Source organism: Pongo pygmaeus, chromosome 11 (assembly GCF_028885625.2).
Source record: "Pongo pygmaeus isolate AG05252 chromosome 11, NHGRI_mPonPyg2-v2.0_pri, whole genome shotgun sequence".
Classification (NCBI taxonomy): domain Eukaryota; kingdom Metazoa; phylum Chordata; class Mammalia; order Primates; family Hominidae; genus Pongo; species Pongo pygmaeus.
Genome location: NC_072384.2, coordinates 101,112,016 through 101,138,954, shown reverse-complemented (window position 1 = coordinate 101,138,954; position 26,939 = coordinate 101,112,016). Strand labels below are relative to the sequence as shown.

The window sequence follows — 26,939 nt, the reverse complement described above, 5'->3', positions numbered from 1 at the left end:
TCTTTAGAAGAAATAAAAAAGCGGGCCGGGTGCGGTGGCTCATGCCTGTAATCCCAGCACTTTGGGAGGCCGAGGCGGGCAGATCACGAGATCAGGAGATCGAGTCCATCCTGGCTAACACGGTGAAACCCCGTCTCTACTAAAAATACAAAAAATTTAGCCAGGCGTGGTGGTGGCCACCTGTAGTCCCAGCTACTTGGGAGGCTGAGGCAGGAGAATGGCGTGAACCCAGAAGGCAGAGCTTGCAGTGAGCCGAGATCGTGCCACTGCACTCCAGCCTGGGCAACAGAGCGAGACTCCGTCTCAAAAAAAAAAAAAAAAAAAGAAATAAAAAAGTTTTCTGTTTAAGTAGGCAAGGATATGATATTCCTTGGAGGAACAGAAGAAGATAATGCAGACAGGCCAAGTACTTGACATTTTCTTTGTGTATTTTGCTATTAGTTGTTACCTTTTGATGTTATCATTTTGGATTTAAATTCCTGTTTTTTTTTTTTTGTTTTTTTTTTTTTTAGGGGAATTTTCAGGCTACTAATAAAGTACCAGCTGGACAACCAGGATAACCCTTCTTACACTGGTATCCAATATTTATGACATTCAATTGTGTAATTTTTGTTTTACCCCGTACATTTCCTTTCTCTGGAATTTAATGACAGCAGTGCAGTTTTTCACAGCAGTAAGTGGTCACTCATGTTGGGTATGTCTGCCACATAGCAAATTTTCAAGCAGCTCTACAGATCCACTGCTAAGCAAGGTGTTTGCCGACACAAATTGAAGGACAAACCCAGCTTACTTTTAAAATTTTCTGTGCTAACTATGGATGTGTATCTGCCAATTACATATTTTTCATATTCTATGCATCTTAGGAGATTTTCTTCCCCTTTGGCAAAAAAGATTTCAACAAACATTTTAATAATTGTTCTGCTCTCATGACTTACTTGTTCCTTCTTTAAAAGTCCTATCAATACTTGTTCACTGCTCTGGGATAACATGCAAATAGCACTTTTATTCTGTTCTTTTGTATGGGTGTTTGTATATTGGGTCATGTCTTAAGTGCTGACTTATGTTCATATCCTTTTGAACTTGCCAGGCCTTTCTTTTCAAGATTTTTACCAGCAGTGTCGGGAGGCATTCCTCGTCAATAGTGATCTGACACTCCGGGCCCAGTTAACTGAATTTAGGGACCACAAGCTTATAAGAACAAAGAAGGTAAGACTCCACTATTGTAGCATTGTATGCCAGGAATAGTCCATATCATTTACTTAAGGACACATATACCTTTGATTTAGACCTGATTTTGAAACTGATGTTCCATGTTGAGTCGCAGAGATTCATTTAGCAGATGTGCCATTTGAGTTTGTAGAAAGAGCCATGGTAGAAGTACCCTGCTTCAGAGCACAGCAGAAAACTCCTCATATGTTCTAGTCCAGAGTAATAGGCAATTAGAAACATGGTGTGAGTCAAATAATTCTGTTCTTTTGTTTTTTCTCTCTTGCTCATTCATTAATTTGGTCTGTATTTATTGAGTACTAGCTACACAGATATCGCACAAAGTATCAGGATACAGTAGTAAGCAAAAACCTGATTGCTTTTCTCATGGAGCTTAAAATCTAATGAGGGAGATGGACATTAGTCAAGTAATCGCACACATAACATTTTAACTGTAAGGAATTCCTATGATTAGAAGGTACATAGTTCTGAAAGAGTTTATTTAAATAGGTGGATTTGACCTAATTATGGATAGATATCAGAAGAGACCACTGAGCTGAGATCTAAAGGAAGACTAGAAGGCCAGGCGTGGTGGCTCATGCCTGTGATCCCAGCACTTTGGGAGGCCAAGGTGGGTAGATCATTTGAGCCCAGGAGTTCGAGACCAGCCTGGCAACACAGGAGACCCTGTCTATGAAAGAAAGAAAAAAAAAGAGCTGGTTGTGGTGGCACGCACCTGTACCTGTAGTCCCAGCTGCCCAGGAGGCTGAGGTGGGAGGATCACTTGAGCCTGGAAGGTGAAGGCTGCAGTAAGCCATGATCGTGCCACCGCACTCCAGCCTGGGCAACAGAGTGAAACCCTATTTCAAAAAGAACAAAATACACACACTGAAAGAGTGACATTTTAGGGAGACAGATGATGAGTTCATGATCTTAATCAGTTTAGACAACTCTGTTTGAGGTTCCTTTGAGATTTCCAAATGGAAATGTCAACTATGCAGTTGGAGACCTAGGACAAGAAACCAGAGGAAAGATCTGGGTTGGAGAGAGAAGATTATGATTCTTATGTATTTAGATTATAACTGAAACCAGGCATTGGGGGTACTACCTAAAGGGAGGACATTTAGTGAGAATAGAGAGCTAGGAGATAAGGCCAGAAGTCTGACATTTAACAAAAGTAAAGGATAAGCCTGCAGAGGTGAGAAACAGCCAGAGAACTAGGAAGAAAACCAGCATGTGATGTCACAGAAGCCAAGAGAAGCATGTTTTAATGCAGAGAAAATAGCAGTGTCAGATGCTGCTGAGAGGCCAAAAAGATTAAGACTGAAAATATCTGTGAGATTTAGGAATATAAAATTCCTGATGGTCTAAGCAAATGATGTGATAATGGGAACAGTAGCTCAGTTGAACTATGTTGAATGAGAAGTGTGGAAATGGAGACTGCCATCATAGCCAACTTGCTTGGAGAAGTGCAGAGATAATGTGATAGATGGAGAGGAATGAAGGTGTGTAGTGAGGGTTACTGAAAAATTGGACACACTTGAATGTATTAAATATTTAAAACCCAACAGGGAAGGTTCTTGTTGAAAGGAGGAAGAAAGGACACAGACATCAATAGTGTTAGATTCTAAACAGGGCAGGAAGGTGAAGAATGATCTAAAGCACAATGAAAAAAATAAATACCCACCTACCCACCCTCTAGTTAGTTGTCTTTTCCACTATAAGGCTGTTTAACTATAACTCCATATATTTAAGTATATATGACTGTGTGCCCTTTTGCCTTTTTATACTTATATATTTAAAATATTACATCAAAGAAATAAATTCATTTTTTCTTTAGCCTCTACAATAGAAGAGTTCATATACCTCTTACGAATGACTAATGTACAGGTATTCTTAAATCTTTCAGGGAACTGATGGAGTAGAGTATTTATTAATTCCTGTTGATAATGGAACATTGACTGATTTCTTGGAAAAGGAAGAAGAGGAGGCTTGAAGCTTTCCTTTATTCTTGAACCTCCCATGGAAGGGTCGTACCCCAGCTGCCACTCCTCTAGTTGAAAGTGTTGTGTTTACATCTGACATTAAATTATTTTTCCAGCATACAAGATTTAAATTTGGGAAGAGGGGGATGTCCTCAATTAGAACTTTTGATCAGCCTGGCTGGTACCGTCTAGTACTATGCAGTGGTCCTCAAGTTGGAGAAAATGTGCCTTTCATTCATTACCTCTCTGGAGACTTCTTGCTGGAATGAACAGTGTGCTCAGGGACTATTTGGAACTGGATGTTTTTGAATTATTTTATACTTAGAGATATTCTGAATTTTTTGAGGGCCTTTTAACACTCCCCGAGCTGATTGTTTGCAAGTGTGTTTGTTCCAGAGTGTGGAAGTATAAAGACATGGGCATCACGTAAATTGGCTTTGTTTGCTATTCTGTGTGTCAGAACCAACGAGTGTAATGGAGAGGGCAGGTCATCTCTTGTTGTTTCTAAAACAACTTAAAAGGTATAGATTGGGAAGAGGTGAGTGATCCAGCTTTCTCCTTTTGGATTGAGGCTATGTACTTGGTGGGGGCAGGGGAGGGAATATATTATAATGCTATTCAGTTGGGACAATGGGAAAAACAGAGTATATAGGGTATCTACCCAGCCTAGAAAGCATAGGAACAATACGTCATATATTTGGAACAGTTAATGTCTGTGCCATGACCTTCATGATACCAGTGAGAAGCCAGGCTAGAGAAATAAAATCCTGAATTACATTTTAGTAATTGTTTTCAAGACAACAAAAAATAAAACATTTCATTATTCTTGTATATTGACATTTTTTTTTTCTTGAATAACATGCAGGTGAGTAGCATATTAATGGCTGGCTGTAAATTAATCTTGATTCCTCTGTCAAGTAGACCTAAAACTCACTGTAAGATATTTCAGTTTTTTCCTTGAAGTGATGATTTCAAGCCTCCTAAATATTTGCACGAGACTTTTTTCTTAGGAAAGAGAAAAGGCTCACTTTGCTACTGTTGTCAGTTTACAGTCATCACGTACCCCCTGAAATATTTGACACTTGGAAATGAAGTTCTTCCTGAAAATATCACTGCAATAAAATATGTACTACATCAGCATTTCTCACTCATTTCTTATCTTGTAAACCTCTTTCATGAAAATATTTCCAAAAATCCTTGGAATTTTTAAATAATTTTTCTTGTGGCATATAATTAAGTAATTTTGGCCAGGCATAATGGCTTATACCTGTAATCACAACACTTTGGGAGGCCAAGGCAGGAGGATCTCTGGAGCCCAGGAGTTTAAGAACAGCCTGGGCAACATAGTGAGATCTTGTCTCTACAAAAAATTTTAAAAATCATCCGGGCATGGTGGCCCATGCCTATAGTCCTAGCTGCTGTGGAGGCTGAGGCAGGAGGATCGCTTGAGCCCAGGGGTTCAAGATTACAGTGAGCTATGATTGCCACTGCACTCCAGTCTGGGTGCAGAGCAAGACCTTGTCTTTTTTTTTTTTTAAAAGCATTTTTTAAAAAAGTAATTTTATGTTAAGTCCATGGGCTTAGTCTTTTTTTTTTTTTTTTTTTTTTTAGATGGAATTGCACTGTCATCCAGTCTAGAGTGCAGTGGCGTGATCTAAGCTCACAGCAGCCTCCGCCTCCTGGGTTCAAGTGATTCTCGTGCCTCAGCCTCCTGAGCTGGGACTACAGGCACACGCCACCACGCCTGGCTAGTTTTTGAATTTTTAGCAGAGATGGGGTTTCACCATGTTGGCCAGGCTGGTCTTGAATTCCTGACCTCAAGTGATCCTGCCTCGGCCTCCCAAAGTGCTGGGATCAGGGGTGAGCCACTGTGCCTGGCCAAGGGCTTAGTCTTAAATATAACCTCTAGTCAAAATGTTTAAACAAATTTGTACATAAATGTGATTTAAAAAATTTTTTTAATAGTACCAAAGGATATTCAGTGAAAGTGAGTTTCCTGCCCACTCCCTGATCCACCCAGTTCTTTAGGCAACCACTGATAGCATTTTCTTAAGTATTCTTCCAGATATCGTCTATGCATATGTAAAAGTATCTGTCTTTCTCCTTTTAAAAACACAATTGGTAATATATCATACTTGCTGGTTTGCACCTTGCTTTTTTTGCTTAATATATCTAGTTTATAATGACCTAATGTGCAAATTTTTGCATCTGCCCTAAATATCTACTGGTTATTTTTATAATTTTTGTGTCTATACTATTTGCAAGCAGTATGTGTCAGTAGACTTTATTATTAATAAATAAAAAGCCAATTTGAATAGAATCACTTTGTAAATTTGTAGTGCTGGTTTTTTACTAAAAATATTTTTAAGTTCTTCAAAAGAAGTTTTATGAGTGCATCTTACAGATCTGGTGAAGATCTTGGCACATTATTGTATGCTGTTTGTTGACTTGTGTCCGCATCGGTGTCCCTGAGGCTCTAGCAGTTATGTCTTGACTGCTAAGGCTCTAATTTCTTCTACTGTGTTAACTTGCTTCTGGCAAGATTGAACAGATCTACTGAAACCTTGAAAGGTTTTCTGGGTACTCTTAATAAAATTGCAAAAAAAAAAAAAGGCACAGGAGATGTCAAACATTTATTGTTTATAAATTTGCCACAGTGCTGAATTTATTGTGCAAGGACTGCTAAATTAGTTCTCACAGTAGTCCAGAAACTGGACTTTCTTAGCATCGTTTGTTATTTTAATACATGATCACTTCACTCATATAAAAGATCAGTGGAGGCCGGGCATGGTGGCTCACGCCTGTAATCCCAGCACTTTGGGAGGCCGAGGCAGGCGGATCACGAGGTCAGGAGATCGAGACCATCCTGGCTAACACAGTGAAACCCCATCTCTACTAAAAATACAAAAAATTAGCCGGGCGTGGTCACGGGTGCCTGTAGTCCCAGCTACTCGAGAGGCTGAGGCAGGAGAATGGCGTGAACCCAGGAGACGGAGCTTGCAGTGAGCTGAGATCGCGCCACCACACTCCAGCCTGGGCGACAGAGCGAGACTCCGTCTCAAAAAAAAAAAAAAAATTCAGTGGAAACAGGCGCGGTAGCTCACACCTGTAATCCCAGCACTTTGGGAGGCCAAGGCAGGCCAATCTCTTGAGGCCAGGAGTTCAAGACCAGCCTGGCCAACATGGCGAAACCTGTCTCTACTAAAAATACAAAAAATTAGCTGGGCATGGTGGCACGCACCATGTAGTCCCAGCTACTCAGAAGGCTTAGGTGGATCGATCATCTGAGCCCAGGAAAGCTGAGGCTGCAGTGAGCTGTGATCATGCCACTGCACTCCAGCCTGGTGGGTAACAGTGAGACCTTGTCTCAAAATAAAAGATCAGTTGGTTTGGGGGCTGATAAATAGATTTTGCCTAACTTTTAAACAAAATAACTTTAGAAGTTTACTCTTTTTGTTCCAGCTAATTCAAATGTGGAGGCAGTGGCATTGTTCAGAATGTACTTTTTATATTCTATGAGGTCAAATTACTCTTCCAGCAGAATCCTGAATAGCCTAAATTTGAACACTTACTACACAAAAGGCAGTAGTTGTGAGGATATGAAGGTGAAATATGAAATGTCTATAAGTGTTTGTTTTTGAGACAGGGTCTCTGTCACCCAGGTTAGAGTGCAGGGGTGCCATCTCAGCTCACTGCAGCCTTGACCTCCTGGGCTCAAGTGATCCACCCACCTTATCCTCCTGAGTAGCTGGTACTACAGGAGGCACACACCACCACACCTGGCTTTTTTTTTTTCTGTAGAGATGGGGTTTCACCATGTTGCCTAGGCTGGTCTTGAACTCCTGGGCTCAAGTGATCCACCTGGGTCTCCCAAAGTGCTGGGATTAACAGGTGTGAGCCACCTCACCCAGCCGATGAGGTTTTAATAGCATAAGTTATAGCATCCTTAATGTGTTGAATAAGGCAAATTTGAAAAGACTGATGCTATGGAAAATATAACTTTAACCATGAGTACAATACAAAGCTCATTACTAAATTTTCATACCAATTTTTATATTTATCACTGGCCCCAGGCTTCCCAAGTATTTAGGGTCAACATCTTTACCTTTGCTACCCAAAGTGTAGGTCTTAAAATGGCAGCATTTGCCTGGCATGGTGGCTCACGCCTGTAATCCCAGCACTTTGGGAGGCTGAGACGGGTGGATAACTTGAGGTCAGGAGTTCTAGACTACCCTGGCCAACATGGTGAAACCCCATCTCTACTAAAAATACAAAATTAGCTGGGCATTGTGGCGAACGCCTGTAATCCCAGCTACTTGGGAGGCTGAGGCAGGAGAATTGCTTCAACCTGGGAGGCGGAGGTTGTACTGAGCTGAGATCGTGCCACTGCACTCCAGCCTGGGTGACAGAGTGAGACTCTGTCTCACAAAAAATAAAAAATAAAAAAAAATAAGGCCAGGTGTGGTGGCTCACGCCTGTAATCCCAGCACTTAGGGAGGCCGAGGCGGATGGATCACCTGAGGTCAGGAGTTCGAAACCAGCCTGACCAACATGGAGAAACCCTATCTCTACTAAAAATGCAAAATTACCTGGGTCTGGTGGCACATTCCTGTAATCCCAGCTACTCGGGAGGCTGAGGCATGAAAATCGCTTGAACCTGGCAGACGGAGGTTGTGGTGAGCCAAGATCACGCCATTGCCCTCCAGCCTGGGCAACAAGAGTGAAACTCCATCTCAAAAAAAAAAAAAAAAAGCCAGGCTCAGTGGCTCACGCCTGTAATCCCAGCACTTTGAGAGGCCAAGGCAGGAGGATTCCCTGAGCTCAGGAGCTCAAGACCAGCCTAGGCAGTGTAGCAAAACCCGGTCTTTACAAAAGTAAAAATTTTTTAATTTGAAAAAATTAGTCAGTAGGGGGTGGGTGGTGGCAGGTGCCTGTAGGCCCAGCTACTCAGGAGACTGAGGAGGGAGGGTCACTTGAGTCCAGGAGTTTGAAGCTGCAGTGAGCTATGATCACACCACTGCACTCCAGCCTGGGTGACAGAGGAAGACCTTGTCTCCAAATAAAAAAGAAAAGGGAGGGAGAAGATTAGGATTTTGCTTTGGGACTGGTGAAAGGAGGGCAGGAGAACTCTGAGAGATTGTTTCCTGAGGCCTGCCCCTGAGGCTTAACACACCTAAAAGACTGTAACAAGGGCTAGAGGAGCTATAAGCCGGGAACTGTGCAGAAACATGTATATATGTATGTTTTATATATGATAATATATGTATATTTTAACACCCCACATATTAAAAATCCAGATTTCCTTTGCCCCTGAAAGATCAGGAAGACTTGGCCACGCTGGACCTTCATTCTGCCCAGCAGCAGTTGCCTTGGGCTGAACTGTTGCTGCCACCTCCTGGCCAGCTTCACTTCTTTCCTGTGCTAGTGTCTGATTTGGATCCTGATCTAGATTGGTATGGAGCACCCTCTAATACATGTGCACAAGAGATTATATAAGGTGTCATGGATGCACAACAAAGGTGGTGACACTATTCCCTACAATCTGCAACCTTCCACCTGGAATGTACTGTCCATGTGGGCATCCAAGGCGACCTTGTAAGTCCTACAGGATAGGGAAGATTTTTCATGTGACACCTGTGAGGGAATGTGCATGTCCTTCCTCAGCCTTCAGCTTTCTGGAGTAGACAAGGGATTACTAAACCACTGTTTCATGTCAGTATGTGGCCTTATTTATTAAATCAGCAAAACAACACAAAACATGTCATTAGACACTAAGCTTAAAAATGACATTTCAGGCCAGGCACGGTGGCTCACACCTGTAACCCAGCACTTTGGGAGGATGAGGTGGGCGGATCCCCTGAGCCTAGGAGTTGGAGACCAGCCTGACCAACATGGTGAAACCTCATCTCTACTAAAAATACAAAAGTTAGCTGGGAATGGTGACATGTGCCTGTAATCCCAGCTACTTGGAATGTTGAGGCAGGAGAATCGCTTGAACCCGGGAGGCAGAGGTTGCAGGGAGCTGTAATCATGCCACTGCTCTCCAGCCTGGGCAACAGAGTGAGACTCTGTCTCCAAAAAAAAAAAAATGACATTTAAAGAAAATGACATTTCTTTTAAGCAGTGTTCCTTTGTATTTTAATAATCCTGTATTTAATATAGATTAAGTAAATATTTAAGTTACAATGGACGTCACATAAAAGTTCCCTTAAAGATAGGTAAGAAGATAAAATAGATACTTAAAAGGAAATAAGGGAGTCAAAATACTAGAAAAAAAATCAAACACAAAAGGCGGCAGTAATGGAGAAAACATAAGTGAAAGATGCCGGACACAAAGGACCACATATTTATGATTCCACTTATAGAAAATATCCAGAATAGACAAATCCATAGAAATAGGATCCAGGGGATGGGAGGAGGAAATTATTACTTAATTGGGGCTTCCCTCTGTGGTGATGAAAAATGCTTTGGAACTGTAGTGGTAACAGTACCACAACACTGTACATGTACTAAAAGCTACGGAATTGTATACTTTAAAATGGTGAATTTTGGAAGGGGGGGGCGGGAAAATAAAATGGTGAATTTTATGTTATGTGAATTTTACCACAATAAAAAATAAAAAGAGAAAAAGTTGCTTTACACAAAAGCATGAAGTAAAAATTACATGTGGTATGGTAAAATAGCACAAATCATAAAAGCAATCTAAGAATGCCTAAAATGGAGAGAATATTGCTTTAGCCAGATTACCTGAGAACGGCAGTCCTCAGGTGGAGAAAGGTGTATCTGCCCTGCCCAACCAGCAGCAGGCAGGCAGGGGCCTCGCAGCCCAGTGCAGGCGCTGTTTAGAAAGGGGCATCCACATGGATAAAAGGCCCAGATTAAATGAGGCAGGATGATATTTTGAGATATCTGACTTTGTTCTTTCTGCTCTGGAATTTCACTCCCTGGCCCTGCCCCCTGCCTGCGGCAGCCAAGTTCATTGCCAGGAGAGGGAAGTGACAGAGCAGAAATCGGGAACAAAGGACTGTGGAAGAAAAAAAAAATTACAGGTAAGTCATCTAAAAAGCAATAAAGTAACAGTAATATGAATAATGGTTGTGTATATATATTTTCAAAACAACATCCTGATAAATCTCATTCTGATTCTGAAATTTAGGTGAGAGACTGGAATGTAGGCAGAACTAGGAACAAGGACAAACACACCTTCTTAACACTGCAAAAAGGCTACTACCTAGAAAGAAGTGTTCAAGCCAAAGTTTTTCAAGCATAATGTTAACTAACCAAGGGCAGAGATACCCAAATGGATCCATCCCATCTACAATTAAACTAAGGACAGAATCACTTGAGCTCCTTCCAAAGAATGTTAAGTAAACAGATTTTATTCAATCTTTCCTAGAGTTTATAATGAACATTTGTTATTTAATATGGTAGTTATATTACAGTTTTACCTTACGCGTGATAGAACATTTGGTGAATAAGATTAACAAACCAGAAACGATGATACCCTCGAAGACACTCTTCTGGAAGCACACCAGTCCCACTGATTCATGTTACAAATTTAAGTTGGCATCCAGCTGATTTGTAGAATGTGTTATCCTGATGTTTCTGCAATTATACCACCTGAAGAGGGTCCCTGTCAGTCTCTGATAGGATAATATTTATCTTATTCTCCAAGTGAGAACCCAGCATATCTCGAAGGTCAGAAAGAAAGCCTCGTTCAGTGTTGCTGTGTTCACAGACGATGACATTTATTCCTTGGGAAGCAGCATCCAAAATATCATGATGGGACATCTCACCTACCAAAAAGGGAAGAGCAAACTCTTAAATGCTAGATATGGAATCTGTGGAATGAGGAAACACAAAAGCAGAAATACCAAGTTTGTAGTCTATATGAAGTGAATGTAATAGAGCAGAACTGTTTTACATATAAATCTAGAAAGTAGTGTACAGTTTTCTTTTATGTCCTCCAACTTAAAAAGAGAGAAAAGTCTGGGCGCGGTGGCTCACGCCTGTAATCCCAGCACTTTGGGAGGCCTAGGCAGGCAGATCACCTGAGCTAAAGAGTGCTAGACTAGCCTGGCCAACATGGTGAAACTTCATCTCTACTAAAAACACAAAAATTAGCTGGGCATGGTGGCGCGTGCCTGTAATCCCAGCTACTCAGGAGGCTGAGACAGGTGAATCGCTTCAGTCCAGGGCCTGGAGGTTGCAGTGAGCCGAGATTGCACCACTGCACTTCAGCCTGGGTGACAGAGCAAGACTATCTCGAAAATATAAAAATAAAATCCATCCCACTGAGAATTCCAACTTCTTTTTCCTTAGCAGACCCCAAGGCAATTATCCAATCCAACATATCTGGCCAGAACCAGATCCGTAAACACCCATTCAAAGTGTTTCTACAGTAAAATGAATGATCACTGCCAAGTAAAATGAGGCCTTCAGAAAATTTGCCTCTTATGTAAGTAATAAATACCTCTGGAGGATATTATATGTATACTGCCCAGAAGACTTATGCTTTGTAAGCACCAGTATTTCTGTCGTCAACTTAGTCTAATATATAAGGATGAAATGAATTTAAGATTACTTCCAGGTTAAAAACAAAGTATTTTTCTTTGACTTAAGCAAAATCCCTAGAAACTCCGGAGGGAATCTCATCTGTTGTGAAAAGATTTGGGGAAAATTCATATTCTGAATTTTTAATTTATTTATATATATATATATATTTTTTTTTTTTTAGACGGAGTTTTGCTCTGTCACCCAGGCTGGAGTACAGTAGCATGATCTCGGCTCACTGCAACCTCTGCCTCCTGAGTTCAAGTGATTCTCCTGCCTCAGCCTCTCGAGTAGCTGGAATGACAGGCACCCACCACCATGCCTGGCTAATTTTTGTATTTTTAGTAGAGATGGGGTTTCACCACGTTGGCCAGGCTGGTCTCGAACTCCTGGGCTCAAGTGATCTGGCTGCCTCAGCCTCCCAAAGTGCTGGGATTACGGGCGTGAGCCACCATGTCCAGCCTAATATTCTGAATTTTTTAAAATGCAGTTTGTGAATTTGATGACTTCTAATTTAAGAGCAAAACTGCACTGTGTACAATTTGGTTTGTTCTTTAAAAAGTACAATTTTGAACTGTATTTAGAGACAGAAGGGCATATAAATTTAAGAAAAAAGGGTTCTTAGAAAAAAAAGAGTTCTCTTTTAATTTGCCCACAAGAAAACACCTATAAGTAAAAAAATGAGTTTTTTTAAATCCAGAATTTTTCAGTTCCCCACAATCTTCTCCTAATAAGTGTCATCTCATTATAAGGAATAGTTTTTATTCAAGCACCTTTTAAAACATCTTAATCTATAATAGTAAAAGTAAAAAGCAAGAAAAGACACTAAGATGGCCCAGCTGGAAGCCTTGTTTTAGGAAAGGTAAGTCTGGCTGCCTGTAATGTGACAAATTCATTGGCTGGAGAAGGCATGAAAGGGGGGACATCAGTGAAGACCCTGCAATAATAGCTGAAGCCAACGGAAAGAAAAGCTTAGCCCAGGATGGCAGCTTGGGAAAGAATAAGCAAATGGAGAATGAAAAGACAAATGAGAGAACCTAATTTGCAAGGAGCAGGCTCCCCATCTGCTGGTCTTATGGGGTATTACCCTTAACAACCTAATACAATGAGAACACGGCCTCAGGCTCACAGGAAGCGTGATGAAGTTCAGCAGAGGTCCTTTAGGTGGGGCTTCACATCTCTGAAGTTATACTCAAAAGTGATGCCTCACAGACCAGAGACATCTAATGCTAGCCGGATAATATATTTTCTATTTCTCCCCACAGCCAGATAGGAAGGACATTTTAACATTTTGGAACTGCTTGAATTTATCTTATGCACGTATCATTATACTTTATCATTGTTTTAAAAAACTAGTTTTTAAAAAAGTATTTATAAGGAAACAGATACCCCAAATTGAGAGAGAAGCACAAAACAAAGAGCCTATACTCTTTAAAAATGTCAATGCTATGAAGACAAAGCTGAGGAACTATTCCAGACTGAAGGAGACTAATAACAACTAAATGCAATGTGAGATCATTGGCTGGATATGGATCAGAAAAAGAAATGCTATAAGCGTTTATCAATTGGGAAAATGTGAATATGGATTGTATATCAAGTAAGTGTTTTAACAATATTAAATTCCCATGTTTGATAATTGTTCCATGGACTTAGAATGTCTTTGTTCTTAGAAGACTATACACTGAAGTATTGACAGATAAAGAAATTTTCATGTCTGCAATTGATTACAAAATGGTCCTGGGGAAATACATCAATATATATATAGAACATATTTTAACTTGTATATATTATGTATCTATACATGCAAACATAAATGTGTATAGACACATATATAATATGTACATAGAGAATGTACAAATATGGCAGAATATAACCATTAGTAAACAAGGTGAAGAGCATATAGTTCAGTGTACTATTCTTGCAACTTTTGCATAGGTCTGAAATTCCTAAGTAAAATGCTAAAATGAATTTTAAAATAGACACAATGCTGTAAAGATATTCATATTGAAATTTCACTTTAATCTGGTAGAAATTTAAGGGCTTACAAAAATCTTTTATCTTCAGAAAATATAAAATAAGTAATAGTCACATACATGTTTTGTTTTTTTAAATCAATTTATTGGTTTAGAGCAATTCCATCAGGCTTGCTCAGATGCTGCTCCTTGGTACTTCAGGATGTGACAATGCTTTGAGCGCAGCAGCCTTTGTAAGAGAGTGTGCTATATAACAAAGTGTGGGTGTGGGAGGCAAGGGAAGAAGCATGGAAGTAGCCAAAGGAATGGCCAGAGGGCTAAGAGCCTAGAGCCTGGTCCTCGAAGTGGGAAAAGTAATTCTTTAACTCATTCTCTCCTAACCCTAAGAAGGAGGAGGTAAACAAAGTAGCAACCGCTTAAAATGCCTCCAAATCCTTTGGAGGCGTAATGGGCCATGTTTGGCCATATTCCTGAGTAGTAACTACATAAAGTAATTCTTTCAATAAAAATTAGCCAGGACCTATTAGGTAGTATCCTCAATGAGAGAGTATAAGCCCCAGCAGCCAGACAATTACTATCCAACAGAAGTGCACATTGGAGGTCAAGGACAAAGTGATAGGGACCCACAAGAGGCAGGAGCAGGACAGTGTCAGAGAAGGCTTCTCAGAGGGCGTGTTCACTTATCACTAGGAGTACAAGGAAAAGGCATTCTAGCCAGAGAAAACAGCATAAGCAAAGGGTACAGGAAAGGGGATGCAATGTTCAGGCTCCACCAGACAGATGAAGGAAATCACTGAAGTCTTTTTAATCAAGACCATCAAATTTGCACTTTGAAAAGTTAATTTCAGGAGAGTATATGGAAGATACCATTAGAGGGTTGATGCTGTACTTCAAGTAGGAGATAGTGCCTGGATAGAGATAGGGGGAAGATTCTAGAAAGATTTGGGAGCTTGAATTGATAGGAACTGATGATTGGCTTTAGGCTGAGTAAGAGGAACCATTTCCTAGCTAAGGTGACAGGGTAGAAAGTATCCCACTGACGTGAAATCTGAGAGGTTTGGGACAGTTTAGGAAGAATGTAGGTAAAATAAATGCTGACCATTAATTTTTGAGATAATGTAATAAATTGTTCAATGATTTCATCCCTCCACAAAGAATGCAGTATGTCCCCAGTTCTGTTGTAGTTTCTGTTTAGTTCAGGTTCAGAAAACATTAATTAGGTATCATCTATGTGCCAGGTACTGTCCTAAAATCTGCCATTTTTGATTTTGCAAAAAATTAACCAAGAGAGATCCAAAGTCTGTCCTACCTGTGAGGTAAAGGTCAGCCTCAACACCCTGCAGAACGCTGCTCCCAGAACCAGCACACAGGGCCACGACTTTGACCTGGGACTCTTCAAAACAAAGGAAACAAGAGACCAATACTTTACAATTCCCTTTCATTTTACTATTATAATTTATACCAAGAATCCTAAACATAATACAGATTTCACTCCTGGTCTCATCACCAGTATATGAATTGTTCTTACTGCATTTTAAAAAAACATGTTTTAATATAAGCAAACAGGTCATTCTTTGATATTGCATAGCTAACCCAAGGCACGGTTATTATTCCTTTGTTGTGTTTTTTTTTTCCCCAACAACCTTTGTGAATTGCGCAAAATACGGAACAATGCACAAATTTGTGTGTAATCTTTGCGTAGGTGCCATGCTAATCTATATCATCCAATTTTTAGTACATGTGCCGCTGAAGGGGGCACCGTTATTCCTTTGGACATGGCTGCACAAACTCACAAACCACTGAATAGTACTAATGGTGCAGCTCTAGGCTGTATTGCAACATTGCTAGGTAAAATAATCTCACCTGGGTCTTCAGACAACAGTGAGAGGCAGGCAAGTACTATCTCTATTCTCAGGTGAGGAAGCTAAGGAACTAAAAGGACTATGAGAAAGAGGAATGCTACAAATGGATTTGGCACTATTTTCAAATATACTATTTATTCTCAAAAAGCATCCTCTGAAAAGTGAAATAACAGCAACTTTCGAGCCAAAATCCAAGTATTTAGCACTTGGGTTTCTACAATGAACACTTCTTTAGTGGTCACTCCAGTTCAACAGCATGGTATCTCAAAGAGGGGGCTTTGGAGTTATTTTGGAAGTCAAATCCCACCTCTGCTATCCATTTTCTTTGGACACTAACTCCCTTGGGTTGTTTGATCTAACTGGACTTCTAGATAAGCTACTGATATGGTTTGGCTCTGTGTCCCCATCCAAATCTCACCTTGAATTGTAATCCTCATAATTCCCACGGGTCAAGGGCCGGACCAGGTGGAGGTAATTGGGTCATGGGGGCAGTTCCCCCATGCTGTTCTCGTGATAATGTGTGAGTCTCATGAGATCTGATTGTTTCATAAGCGTCTGGCATTTCTCTTGCTTGCACTCATTCTCTCTCCTGCCACCCAGAGAAGAGGTGCCTTCCAACATGATTGTAGGTTTCCTGTGGCCTCCCCAGCCATGCAGAACTGTGAGTCAATTAAACCTCTTTTCCTTATAAATTACCTAGTCTCAGGTATTTCTTCATAGCAGCATGAGAACGAACTAATAAAGTTACTTATCTCTCTGAACCACAATTGTTCACCTATAAAATGGGAGAAATAGTACCAACCACAAAGCTAACAACAGCTAGCACTTTAACTATACTTAATGTGAGCCAATCACTGTGCCATGTCACATGGATTATACTACCACCCTCTGAGTTAGGTTTTATTATTAATGCAGTTTTTACAGATGAGGCTACTGTGACACAGAGGGCATAAACAACTTGTCAAAGACATGCAGCAAACAGGACAGACAAATCTGAAGCCAGGTTGTCTAAGCTCAGAATCCACACCTATAACCGCTGTGCCCCACTGCTTTTGCCAGCAGGAGCTCACATACTTAGGACAATCAGTACAGTGCTAGGCTCACTGAAGGTGTTGAACAAATGTCTGTTCACTCTTTTTGTTCTCAAAAGTACCAGGAAAGGCCAGAAGAAAAAACTACAAGACTTAGGAACTGCAATGGATCAGATCATTCAGTAGCACCTCACTAGAAAATATTACCAGTCTTATAAGTGCAAAGTTTATGTTGTAATTGTAACAATCATGATTCCAGCTCTCTTCCTGACACATGGTAAGATTGCACTTTATGCCTCCCTTGGTTGTATTGGGCAACATGACTAATTCTGGAAAATGAGTTGAGCAGAAATTAACATGTTTCCTGGAATTTTAAACTGATGGTTTAAGACCCTGCAAAACTCCCTCCCTCTGCAACAGCAACCAGTCTACAATGGTCAGACTTCCTACAATGACCGACTTGAACACATAGCATGACAGAGAAATAAATCTCATTGATTAAGTCAATGAGATGTATTCCACATCAGAACCTGGCCCACCCTAATCAATAACATAAACCAATTATCTCCTATGAGCTGCTAACACATTCTCTATCACATATTAATACAACCAAGAGTTTCAACCTTTGTCAAATGTTAACAGCAGGCATACTGGATAAATGAAGGAGCTATATTTACCTAAGGTTCTCCCCACCCCAAGGGCTAAGCGAATATGAGATAGTTTTAGGTGTCTTTTTATTCGATCAATCATAGTTGCCAGGCAGACAGATTCATCCAGTGTGCATAACCGTCCCATTCCAGTATGTAGAAGCAAAGGCTGAGGAGAAACAGAAGTTAGAAACGGTGTCCATTGTTAGTCCTAAAACAACAAATGCTAAAATCATCAACATGTACACTGTGAGGTTACTATAGCAAGCTCCAGGCTAAATGTGGGGATACAAACCTGACAAAATCATTCTTCTAGGAGTTCACAGTTTTCTAGGAAGGCAGATGTTTAAATCAATAATCAGGCCAGGTGTGGTGGCTCGTGCCTATAATTCTAGCACTTTGGGAGGCTGCGGTGGGTGGATTGTTTGAGCTCGGGAGTTTGAGACCAGCCTGGGCAACACAGTGAGACCTCATCTCCACAAAAAAATCCAAAAATTAGCCAGGCACGGTGGCGTGCGCCTGCAGTCCCAGCTACTTGGGAGGCTGAATGGGAGGTGGGCTTGAGCTACCCAGGAGGCAGAGGTTGTGGTGAGCTGAGATTGTACCACCGCACTCTAGCCTGGGGACAGAGCCAGACCCTGTCTCAAATAAAATAATAGAACTGTTTAAATACAAGGTAGGTGCTACAGTTGCAGCAGCACAAGGAATGACAAACTAAATGAGCTGTGACTTGGGGGGCTTGGGGAGTACTTGGAGGAAGGACTTAGGTCTTAGAGAAAACCGTAGAAGAGTTAAAAAGGGGGAAATAAAGAGTTTAAAAAGGGGTGATGTCAAGTGCAGTGTGGCAGGACAGAGGTATGATGAGATGGAGAAAGGCATTCTAAACAGAGAGAACATGGACAAAGGTGCCAAAGACTTGAGAAACACACTGTGGGGGCATATCTAAAAGAAGACAGTATGGCTACTGTGCAGAGCACATGCTGTGGAAGGAGAAGAGGCTGGAGGCCCGGACTGTAGCAGGTCATTAAGGGCTTCCGACACCATGCTAAAGAGCCTGGACTGCCTCCTAGGTGCTCGGTGAGACTACTCTCGTCGCAGAAAATGAGAGTTTCAATGACTGTGGTGGCAGAGCCAATACAGAGGAGAAACACTGTATAGATATGAGGCCAGACTCAGCAGGGCTTAGAGTCAAGGAGGAATGTGAAAACTTGGAAACTAAAGTAGATAATGATACTGAAATATGAAATATGAAAAAAAAAAAAGAGAGGGGGGCAAATGGATAAAGTATTTGGATATATTGAATTTGAAATACTTGTGGGCTCTGTAAGTGCAAAACATCCAGAAAGTAGTTGAAAATATGGGTTCTTGTCATTTTTTCCCTTAAGAAAGCATTCTAAGCCAAAAAGTAAAGATAGGAATCATCATACAAATGGCTATCAAGTTAAAGAAGTGAATGACATGGTCCAGGCAGAGGGTGTAAAATAAGGAGAGCAAACCTGTAACCAAATCTGTAACCCTGAAGAAGTACCAATATTTTCCTGTTCCTGGAATGTCTCCCTTTCTCAATAACTTCCTAGAGAATATTATGCTCTCATTGCCATTTTGTACTTTAGATAACAGTGAATGGCCTGTTGATCTAATAATTTACAAATGAATTTGCTGAAGAAAAATGCAAAGTAATGATACTCATCAAATTGTACATATCAAATATGTACAATTCTTAGTATATCAATTATACCTCAATAAAGCTGTTAGAAAATGTGTGCGCAGTATTTTAAAATCAAATACAAAATATTCTTATTACCTTCTCCAGTGACAGAATTTCCGTCTTCTGATAAAGTTGTTTGTTCCGGGAAAGAAAATCTACCACCTGCATCAAAGCCTTCTGAGTACAATTCAGATTAATCCGTGTTTGTTCCTCATTACCAGTCCTAGGGGGGAAAAAAATCACTCCATTTAGGACAAATATAGCCAAAATGTATTTTAGATAATCCACAGTTTACAAACCTACTATAATAGATTAGATTTATGTGGAACCAAGGAAGAATAGATTAGATTTATGTGGAACCAAGGATTTAACCAACAGAACCCATTTAACCTGAAACTAATCCATTTTCTAGAATAGCATTTCTCTAACTCTAGTAGGCAGAGTCTAGTAGACTCTGATCTAGATCAGAATCACCTGGAGGATTATTAAAAGACAGAGTGCTGGGCCCCACCCCTGGAGTTTCTGATTCATGGGGGTCTGAGAGGTTACCTTTCTAACAAGTTCCAGGTGATGCTGATGTTGCTGGTCCAGGGACCTCACTTTGAAACCACTGTTCAAGAACTGTTCTCAATCCCGATTGAGCATCAGAAATTTCTTGGCTGGGTGCAGTGGCTCACATCTGTAATCCCAGCATTTTGGGAGGCCAAGGTGGGCGGATCACTTGAGCCCAGGAGTTCAACACCAGCCTGGGCAACATAGCAGGACCCTATCTTATTATTATTTTTTTAATTATTAAAAAATTAAAGTTAAAAAAAAAAAAAAAAAAAGAAGGCCAGGCACAGTGGCTCACACCTGTAATCCCAGCACTTTGGGAGGCCAAGGTAGGTGGATTACCTGAGATCAGGAGTTCAAGACCAGCCTGGCCAACATGACGAAACCCCATCTCCACCAAAAATACAAAAAAAATTAGCCGGGCGTGGTGGGGGTGCCTGTAGTCCCAGCTACTGGGGAGGCTGAGGCAGGAGAATCACTTGGACCTGGGAGGCGGAGGTTACAGTGAGCCAAGATCACACCACTGCACTCCAACCTGGGCAACAGAGTGAGACTCTGTCTGAAAAAAATAAAAAATAAAAAAAATTCCTTCTAGCTTCTTAAAATAACAGCTGCTGGATCCTTCCACAGAACCAGTGAACAGAACATCTACAAATGGGGCTGGGGCAAACTGAATTTTTTTAAAGTCTTAGAGATGATAATTTTAAAACATCATTGAATTTGAGAATGTCCTGGACAGATTCTCAGGCAAACTCCATTCTAATTATAAGGTCTGAGGTGAATACAAAAATCTGATTTTTTTTTTTTTTGAGACAGAGTCTCGCTCTGTCGCCCAGGCTGGAGTGCAGTGATGCAATCTCGGCTCACTGCAAGCTCTGCCTCCTGGGTTCACGCCTTTCTCCTGCCTCAGCCTCCCGAGTAGCTGGGACTACAGGAGCCCGCCACCACGCCCGGCTAATTTTTTGTATTTTTAGTAGAAGTGGGGTTTCACAGTGTTAGCCAGGATGGTCTCGATCTCCTGACCTCGTGATCCACCTGCCTCAGCCTCCCAAAGTGCTGGGATTACAGGCATGAGCCACTACGCCTGGCCAAATATCTGCATTTTTAAATAAGCACCTCATTAACAATCACGCAGGAGGCCCTTGGATCACCCTCTAGAGCCTCTCCAAAATTACTGACATCAAGAAAGTTTCACATTTAACCATAAACTCTAAATATAATCATAAAATTCTAGAACTAAAGGACACCTTTAAAGATAATCTGGAAGCATTAATTATAAACTCTGCAATCACCTGTGACATTTTTAAAAAGAAAACCAATGCCTTGATCCCTATCTAATGGTAAAACTCAGATATTATCTACAATATGGAAAAGCTGGAATCGAACTAAAAAGTCCATCAGCAGGAAGAGGAATGCTTAAAGAAACTACCATTCATCCATAATAAGAAACATTACAAGCAATTAAAAATAATGAGAGGTTAGGCAGGGGGCAGTGGCTCATGCCTGTAATCTCAGCACTTTGGGACGTCAAGGTGGACACATGGCTTGAGCCCAGGAGTTTGACACCAGCCTAGGCAACAAGTCAAAATCCTGTCTCTACAAAAGACAGAACAATTAGCCAGGCATGGTGTCAAGTTATACCTATAGTCCCAGCTATTAGGGAGGCTGCAGTGGGAGGATAGCTTGAGCCTGTGAAGTCAAGGCTGTAATGGACTGTGATCATGCCACTGCACTGCAGCCTGGATGACAAAGTGAGACCTTGTCTCTCAAAAATAAAAAATAAAAAACCGGCTGGGCACAGTGGCTCACGCCTGTAATCCCAGCACTTTGGGAGGCTGAGGCAGGTGGATCACGAGGTCAGGAGTTCAAGACCAGCCCACCCAACATGATGAAACCAATCTCTACTAAAAATACAAAAAAATAACTGGGCGTGGTGGCATGCACCTGTAGTCCCAGCTACTCAGGAGGCTAAGATAGAAGAATCGCTTGAATCAGGGAGGCGGAGGTTGCAGTGAGCCAAGATTGTACCACTGCACTCCAGCCTGGGTGATAGACCTAGACTTCGTCTCAAAAATAATAATAATAATAATAAATAAATACATAAACCAAAAAAACTCCTATCTCTGCCCTAAATAATGATTGACCTTATAAAGAGGCACTTAATGTATTTTTCCCTTGAAGTGCTTGGCACCTATAGTCCCAGCTAACTGAGAGGCTGAGATAGAAGGACTGCTTGAGGCCAGCAGTTTAAAGCCATGGCAAACTACGATCATACCACTGCACTCCAGCATGGGAGTCGCTTTTTTTTTTTTTTTTTTTTTTTTTTTGAGACAGAGTCTCGCTCTTGTTGCCCAGGCTGGAGTGCAATGGAGCCATCTCGGCTCACTGCAACCTCTGCCTCTCGGGTTCAAGTGATTCTCCTGCCTCAGCCTCCTGAGTAGCTGGGATTACAGGCATGCGCCACTATGCCCAGCTAATTTTGTATTTTTAGTAGAGACGGGGTTTCTCCATGTTGGTCAGGCTGGTCTCGAACTCCTGACCTCAGGTGATCCACCAGCCTTAGCCTCCCAAAGTGCTGGGATTACAGGTGTGAGCCACCGTGCCCAGCCTGGGAGTCTCTTAAAACAAACAAAAAAAGACTATTCAGAAAAGTATTTCCCATGATGTTAAATAAAAAGACTGATTTATGAAAATATATATTTAAAATGTAAAGATAAATATAAAAAAGAAAGCGCTTGGGAATCACTGATTTGCTGGGAACCAATAAAAGCCTTATCACCACATCACTAGGATCTATCTGTATTCTCTAAAGTAAAAACAACTATCTTTGAACATTACCAGGATTAGAAATACTGTAGGTAAAACGCATAGTATAGTCCCCTGACACAGAAAATACTTAGTGTTACTTACCGTTTTTATTGTTTTGAAAAAATTCCATAGTTCTCCAGGACCCACAAACAAATAAGGAGTATGCTGCTTTGTAAACCAACTCCAGAGAAAATTATTTGTTTCAAGCCTAAATACCAGGGTTATAGACTTTGTAAGGAAGATGCTTACAAATAAATACACACAAAAAAAGAGAAAAATAAATTGTACCTAGCAGAAAAAGAAGTGACAGAAACACCGTCAATTCCTTTCACTGCAGACATGACTTTGTCCAGGTCTTGGGTGTGGTTAACGTTGAATTCTACTCGGTGGTTTCCCTCTGTAGGGTAGTTGGGAGCTTTGGAAGGATGTATGGGCCTGGAGGTACAAGCTCCTAGAGAAAATATTGTGGGAAAATGGGAGTTTTGGGGGGTAAGAGATTAAGATTTAAAAGTAAGATAAACTATTATAGGCAAAATTTCTAAGAAATGACTTTTTTAAAAGATTCATTCTCATGCTTATATAACACGCACACACATACATATCCCTTAGATATACATCACCAGTCCCCATAATCTAGGAGTTTGGTATGGACATACAAAATCAAATTATTTTCAGAATTATTTTCCAAAAGATTCTTAAATCTCTGAAAAACTTGGACAAGAAAGACTGATTCATACATTTTCAGATAATACACAGAATGGTCTACTGCTTGGTAAATCTAGCCACGTAAACCATCATTCAGGTTGCAAATGCTCATACTTTATTTGACCACATTAATCCAGATATCATCATAAAAGCTTCAGCCCGAAATGAGTAAACTAAAGACTTACTAAAATAAAGCTAAAATCCATCCATCATTCCCTCATTGTGCTAGGCATAAGTAAACATTCACTAAAAACATTCATTAAAACCCTGATATCTATTTACCTGACTTATCAATCAAGTGTATTCTGGAGAGGCCTGAGCTTTCAATTCAACAAGCATTTTCCAAGTGCCTGGGTGGCAGGCATTGTGCCACAAAAGTGAGGAATGATGAAGCTCAGTCCAGTAAGGAAGACTTCTGCTCTCCTTACTCCATAAGAATAAAAAATGTTTCCTTTTTCAAATGCAATTTAACTGCCAAATTTCAGCAACATTATTTTAAAATTATTATATAAAAATGGAATCATGCCCTCCCCAACCCTAAAGCAGTTAAAACTTTACTGGAAAGACATTCTAAAGTTTCAAAGTATTTGCAGGGAAAATATCAAATATGAAAGAGGCTTCTCACCAAGCCCTTTAGCCAACCAGTTGTTGACGCCCTGGGGCGCAGCATCATAGGCTGTGTGAGGAGAGTAGATACCGACTCTGTTCTCCAGAGCCCGGATCACCAGGCGCTCCTTCCAGGTGTTCCAGGTTATGCGCTTCATGGGTCGGAAGATAGGCGGATGGTAGGAGAGAATGAGGTCTGCCTTCTTTTGCAGCACCTCCTCCATCACTTCCTCAGTCAGGTCATTGGTCAGGAAGAGTGTATTTACAGTATGTGGTGGGCTTGGTTCCACCAGTAATCCAACATTGTCCCAACTCTCAGCAAACGAGAGGGATGCAAAGTCATTCAAGGAAGAAAGGAGAGCCTTCAAATCCATGAAGGAACGAGAAGAATTGCAGATAAGGGAATCTACAAACCGGACTGTCGTGGGGACTGGGCGTACGCAAGATGACAACATACAGAAATCAGGTAAAGTTCAAGTTTCTGAAGTCAAAACAAAGAAAATGGTACACAGGTACACTTTAGGCCTGGATCTTTGAGGCATCAAAGCATATGGGCAAAAGAGCTGTCATCATAGAGATCTGGGTTCAAATAGTGGCTCTGCCACTTACCAGCACACTGTAACTTAGGTAAGCCATTTAACCTCTCCAATCTTGTTTTCTCACCTACGAAACAGAGATACTATAACCCACTTCACAGGCCATCCAGAGGAGCAAATGAATTATGTAACCTAGCAAAGCCTGGTACATAATACACAAACGTCCATCCCGTCTCCTGCCTCACACACCCTTGTTCTTATTCTCCCTACCCTTGCTTCAACCAACCTCCTCCCTAATCCATTTCTCTAAATATTACCCTTCCTTTTCCCAAGCCCCCTCCAACTTCTTAAATAAAACTTTTCTTGACCTCCATTTTCAGCACCCTTCCCAAGGCTCCCCACCCCTCAGTATTCTCATAATTCTGTGTGCCCATTATGCTAAAGCTACTATGTAATAGGAACTAACTTCAATAAATCTCAGTATCACTAATATAAGCCAGCACTAAATGCTTATTGCATAGAATGACACTGCCCGCCTCCCCTGATTGCAACAGAATTTGGAGTTGGGGTGGTATATACTGGCATTACAATGTGCTTTACCAAAAAACAGAATAATGTGGCGGGGCGCCTGTAATCCCAGCACTTTGGGAGGCCGAGGGGGGAGGATCACAAAGTCAAGAGATAAAGACCATCCTGGCCAACATGGTGAAACCCTGTCTCTACTAAAAATACAAAAATCAGCTGGGCATGGTGGCGTGCACCTGTAATCCCAGCTACTAGGGAGGCTGAGGCAGGAGAATCGCTTGAACCCGGGAGGCGGAGGTTGCAGTGAGCCAAGATCATGCCACAGCACTCCAGCCTGGCAAGAGAGCAACACTCCGTCTCAAAAAAAAAAAAAAAAAAAAAAAAAAGAATGTTTAAAATGTCAAGTGCTTTATCAGAATCAAGAATCAAGGAATACACACGCAGGTCACTCTACAAATGGGCAGGGTCAAGGCAGAAGAAGGGAGAAGCCACTGCCCCTTAAGCAACATTTGCTACACAAAGGCCAGGCTCAAGAGGTGGGAGGGGATAAGGCATAGGGTACTTTTCCCAGACAGCCTGTAAGCCTTCTAAGTATCTACATCCAACAAGGAACTGAAAAGGTTGGCAACAGAGGGAAGGTGGGAGGGCAATGGAAAGGTAGAAAAAAACTGCTGGCTCCAAAATATGCACAATTAGTAAATGTTTAATCAAATAACCACAAAAGATAATGCTGTCAACCTCATTCTTAAACTTACCACTTATAAACTTTTTGAAGAAAAGCATTTCATAGTATGCACAATAAGAAAGCATAGCCAATTGTAAATTTGATGAAATATCCATAAGCCAATTATTCCAAAAGCAATTTTTCAACATTTCCACTTAATGAGATGAAGATGTTTATTTAACACATTATTTAAAGTGATACAGGGTCTCCAAAAACCACTCGAGGTCTTGCAAGTTTGTTTTTGTTTTTTTCTTTTTGACACAGGGTTTCACTAGTCGCCTAGGCTGGAGTGCAGTGGCGTGATCTCAGCTCACTGCAGCCTCGACTTCCTGAGCTCAAGCAGATCCTCCCACCTCAGCCTCCTAAGCAGCTCGGACTACAGGCGCGGAACACCACACCGGGCTAATTTTTGTATTTTTAGTAGAGATGGGGATTCGCCATGTTGCCCAGGCTGGTCTCAAACTCCTGCGCTCAAGTGATCCACCTGCCTCGGCCTCCAAGAGTGCTGGGATTACAGGGGTGAGCCACTGCGTCCGGCCTTGGAAGATCTTCTAATGGTCCTCATAGTACTCCATTCTCCAGAATTTTCTACATCTGGCAAGCTCGAAAGTGAAACCCTAGTGGGCCACCATGCAGGTTTTGAGTTATTTACTGTTACAGATGAGGAAACTGCGAGGCTACATGGCCACAGTCAACAACGACAACAGAAGGCAACATAGTATGGTGGTTAAGAGCACCGACTCGGAAGCCAGCCTGAATCCGAGAGCCAGAGCTGTGCAACAGCAGGTAAATGACTTATCTGTGCAGTTTCCTCCTTAATGGAAATAGTGCCCAGGCCACAATATCGCGAGATTTACACGTAAAGCTGGAAACAACTCCTGTCCTAGAGTAAGCACTGTTTACTATTAAGCAGCATCAGTAGGGCCCCTTTGCAACCTGCAAACCGCTCCCTCGACGTTACCTCATCTATACCTCATTTCAGTGCCACTTCAGGCCTTTTCCAGGACAATGAAAAACCACGAGACACAGCCAGTAAGTCTGAGTCAGGACCCCTGTCCCACTAGTGCGCTGTGCTCTGGTGCGGCAGGGCAGTTTTCTGACCCAATCTCCTCTTCTGCTATCCTCTGCAGCACCAAGATAACAATCACAGCCGGCCCCAACCGGCACCTACCGCGAAGGTCACAACTACACTCGCGGGTTTTTAAATCGCCCACTACTCACCAGTCCCGGAAACCTCTCTGCGTCACTTCCGGTCCTGCGTCGGCGCTCCGGGTGCTGTGGCAATTGGCTCCCCGTAGCGGGAGAGCTGGGCGGAAGTGGTCCTTTCCGTTTGGCTGCCGAGTGTAAAGCATTGCTTGAGGTTGCCCAGGTAGTTTCGCCTTACACTTCTTGTCCCAGTGCAATTATTAGTAGAGCTCCCTTTCACTGTCAGATTTCCGGTTGGGGATAAATTGCATTGTCGTTTTGGTTTGAGATAGGAAGATGAGGGGAGGAAGGAGGTGAGGCGGTAAGGGGCGT

General features: G+C 41.5%; 3 protein-coding genes and 1 non-coding gene across 16 annotated transcripts in view; 2 read left to right on the top strand and 2 right to left on the bottom strand.

The window, feature by feature from the left end:
• The window catches only part of ORC2 (origin recognition complex subunit 2), a 54,493-nt gene extending 50,162 nt beyond the window's left edge, over positions 1 to 4,331 (top strand). For 2 of the 3 annotated variants that reach the window (XM_054476839.2, XM_054476838.2), the window contains 3 exons: positions 513 to 574; positions 1,088 to 1,206; positions 3,116 to 4,331. In XM_054476839.2, the coding sequence (XP_054332814.1) occupies positions 513 to 574; positions 1,088 to 1,206; positions 3,116 to 3,202 (268 nt within the window). In that variant the 3' untranslated portion in view covers positions 3,203 to 4,331. The other variant, XM_063648331.1, reaches the window with a different exon arrangement.
• A 6,223-nt stretch (positions 4,332 to 10,554) lies between these two features.
• On the bottom strand, positions 10,555 to 26,939 carry NIF3L1 (NGG1 interacting factor 3 like 1). 10 transcript variants are annotated; one of them, XM_063648326.1, is made up of 8 exons: positions 26,643 to 26,661; positions 24,246 to 24,299; positions 23,656 to 24,117; positions 22,614 to 22,776; positions 19,062 to 19,188; positions 17,288 to 17,426; positions 15,027 to 15,110; positions 10,555 to 10,987 (listed from the first exon to the last, which is right to left on the bottom strand). In XM_063648326.1, the coding sequence occupies exons 3-8, from the start codon at positions 24,089 to 24,091 to the stop codon at positions 10,803 to 10,805; spliced, it is 1,134 nt and encodes a 377-aa protein (XP_063504396.1). In that variant the 5' UTR covers positions 24,092 to 24,117; positions 24,246 to 24,299; positions 26,643 to 26,661; the 3' UTR covers positions 10,555 to 10,802. The 10 variants fall into 10 exon arrangements, with proteins under 10 accessions (XP_063504396.1, XP_063504395.1, XP_063504394.1 ...); XM_063648325.1 differs by having other exon boundaries at positions 26,383 to 26,649; XM_063648324.1 differs by lacking the exon at positions 26,643 to 26,661 and adding an exon at positions 26,394 to 26,636.
• On the bottom strand, positions 15,375 to 15,476 carry LOC129032227 (U6 spliceosomal RNA). The gene has a single exon (XR_008501248.1). It is a non-coding gene; the product is annotated as a U6 spliceosomal RNA (small nuclear RNA).
• Positions 26,650 to 26,939, top strand: part of PPIL3 (peptidylprolyl isomerase like 3) — an 18,367-nt gene continuing 18,077 nt past the window's right edge. The window contains exon 1 of one of the 2 annotated variants that reach the window (XM_054476833.2): positions 26,650 to 26,790. The gene's annotated coding sequence lies outside the window, so the exon portion shown is untranslated. Of the gene's footprint in view, positions 26,791 to 26,884; positions 26,929 to 26,939 lie in introns of those variants that run through there. The other variant, XM_063648328.1, reaches the window with a different exon arrangement.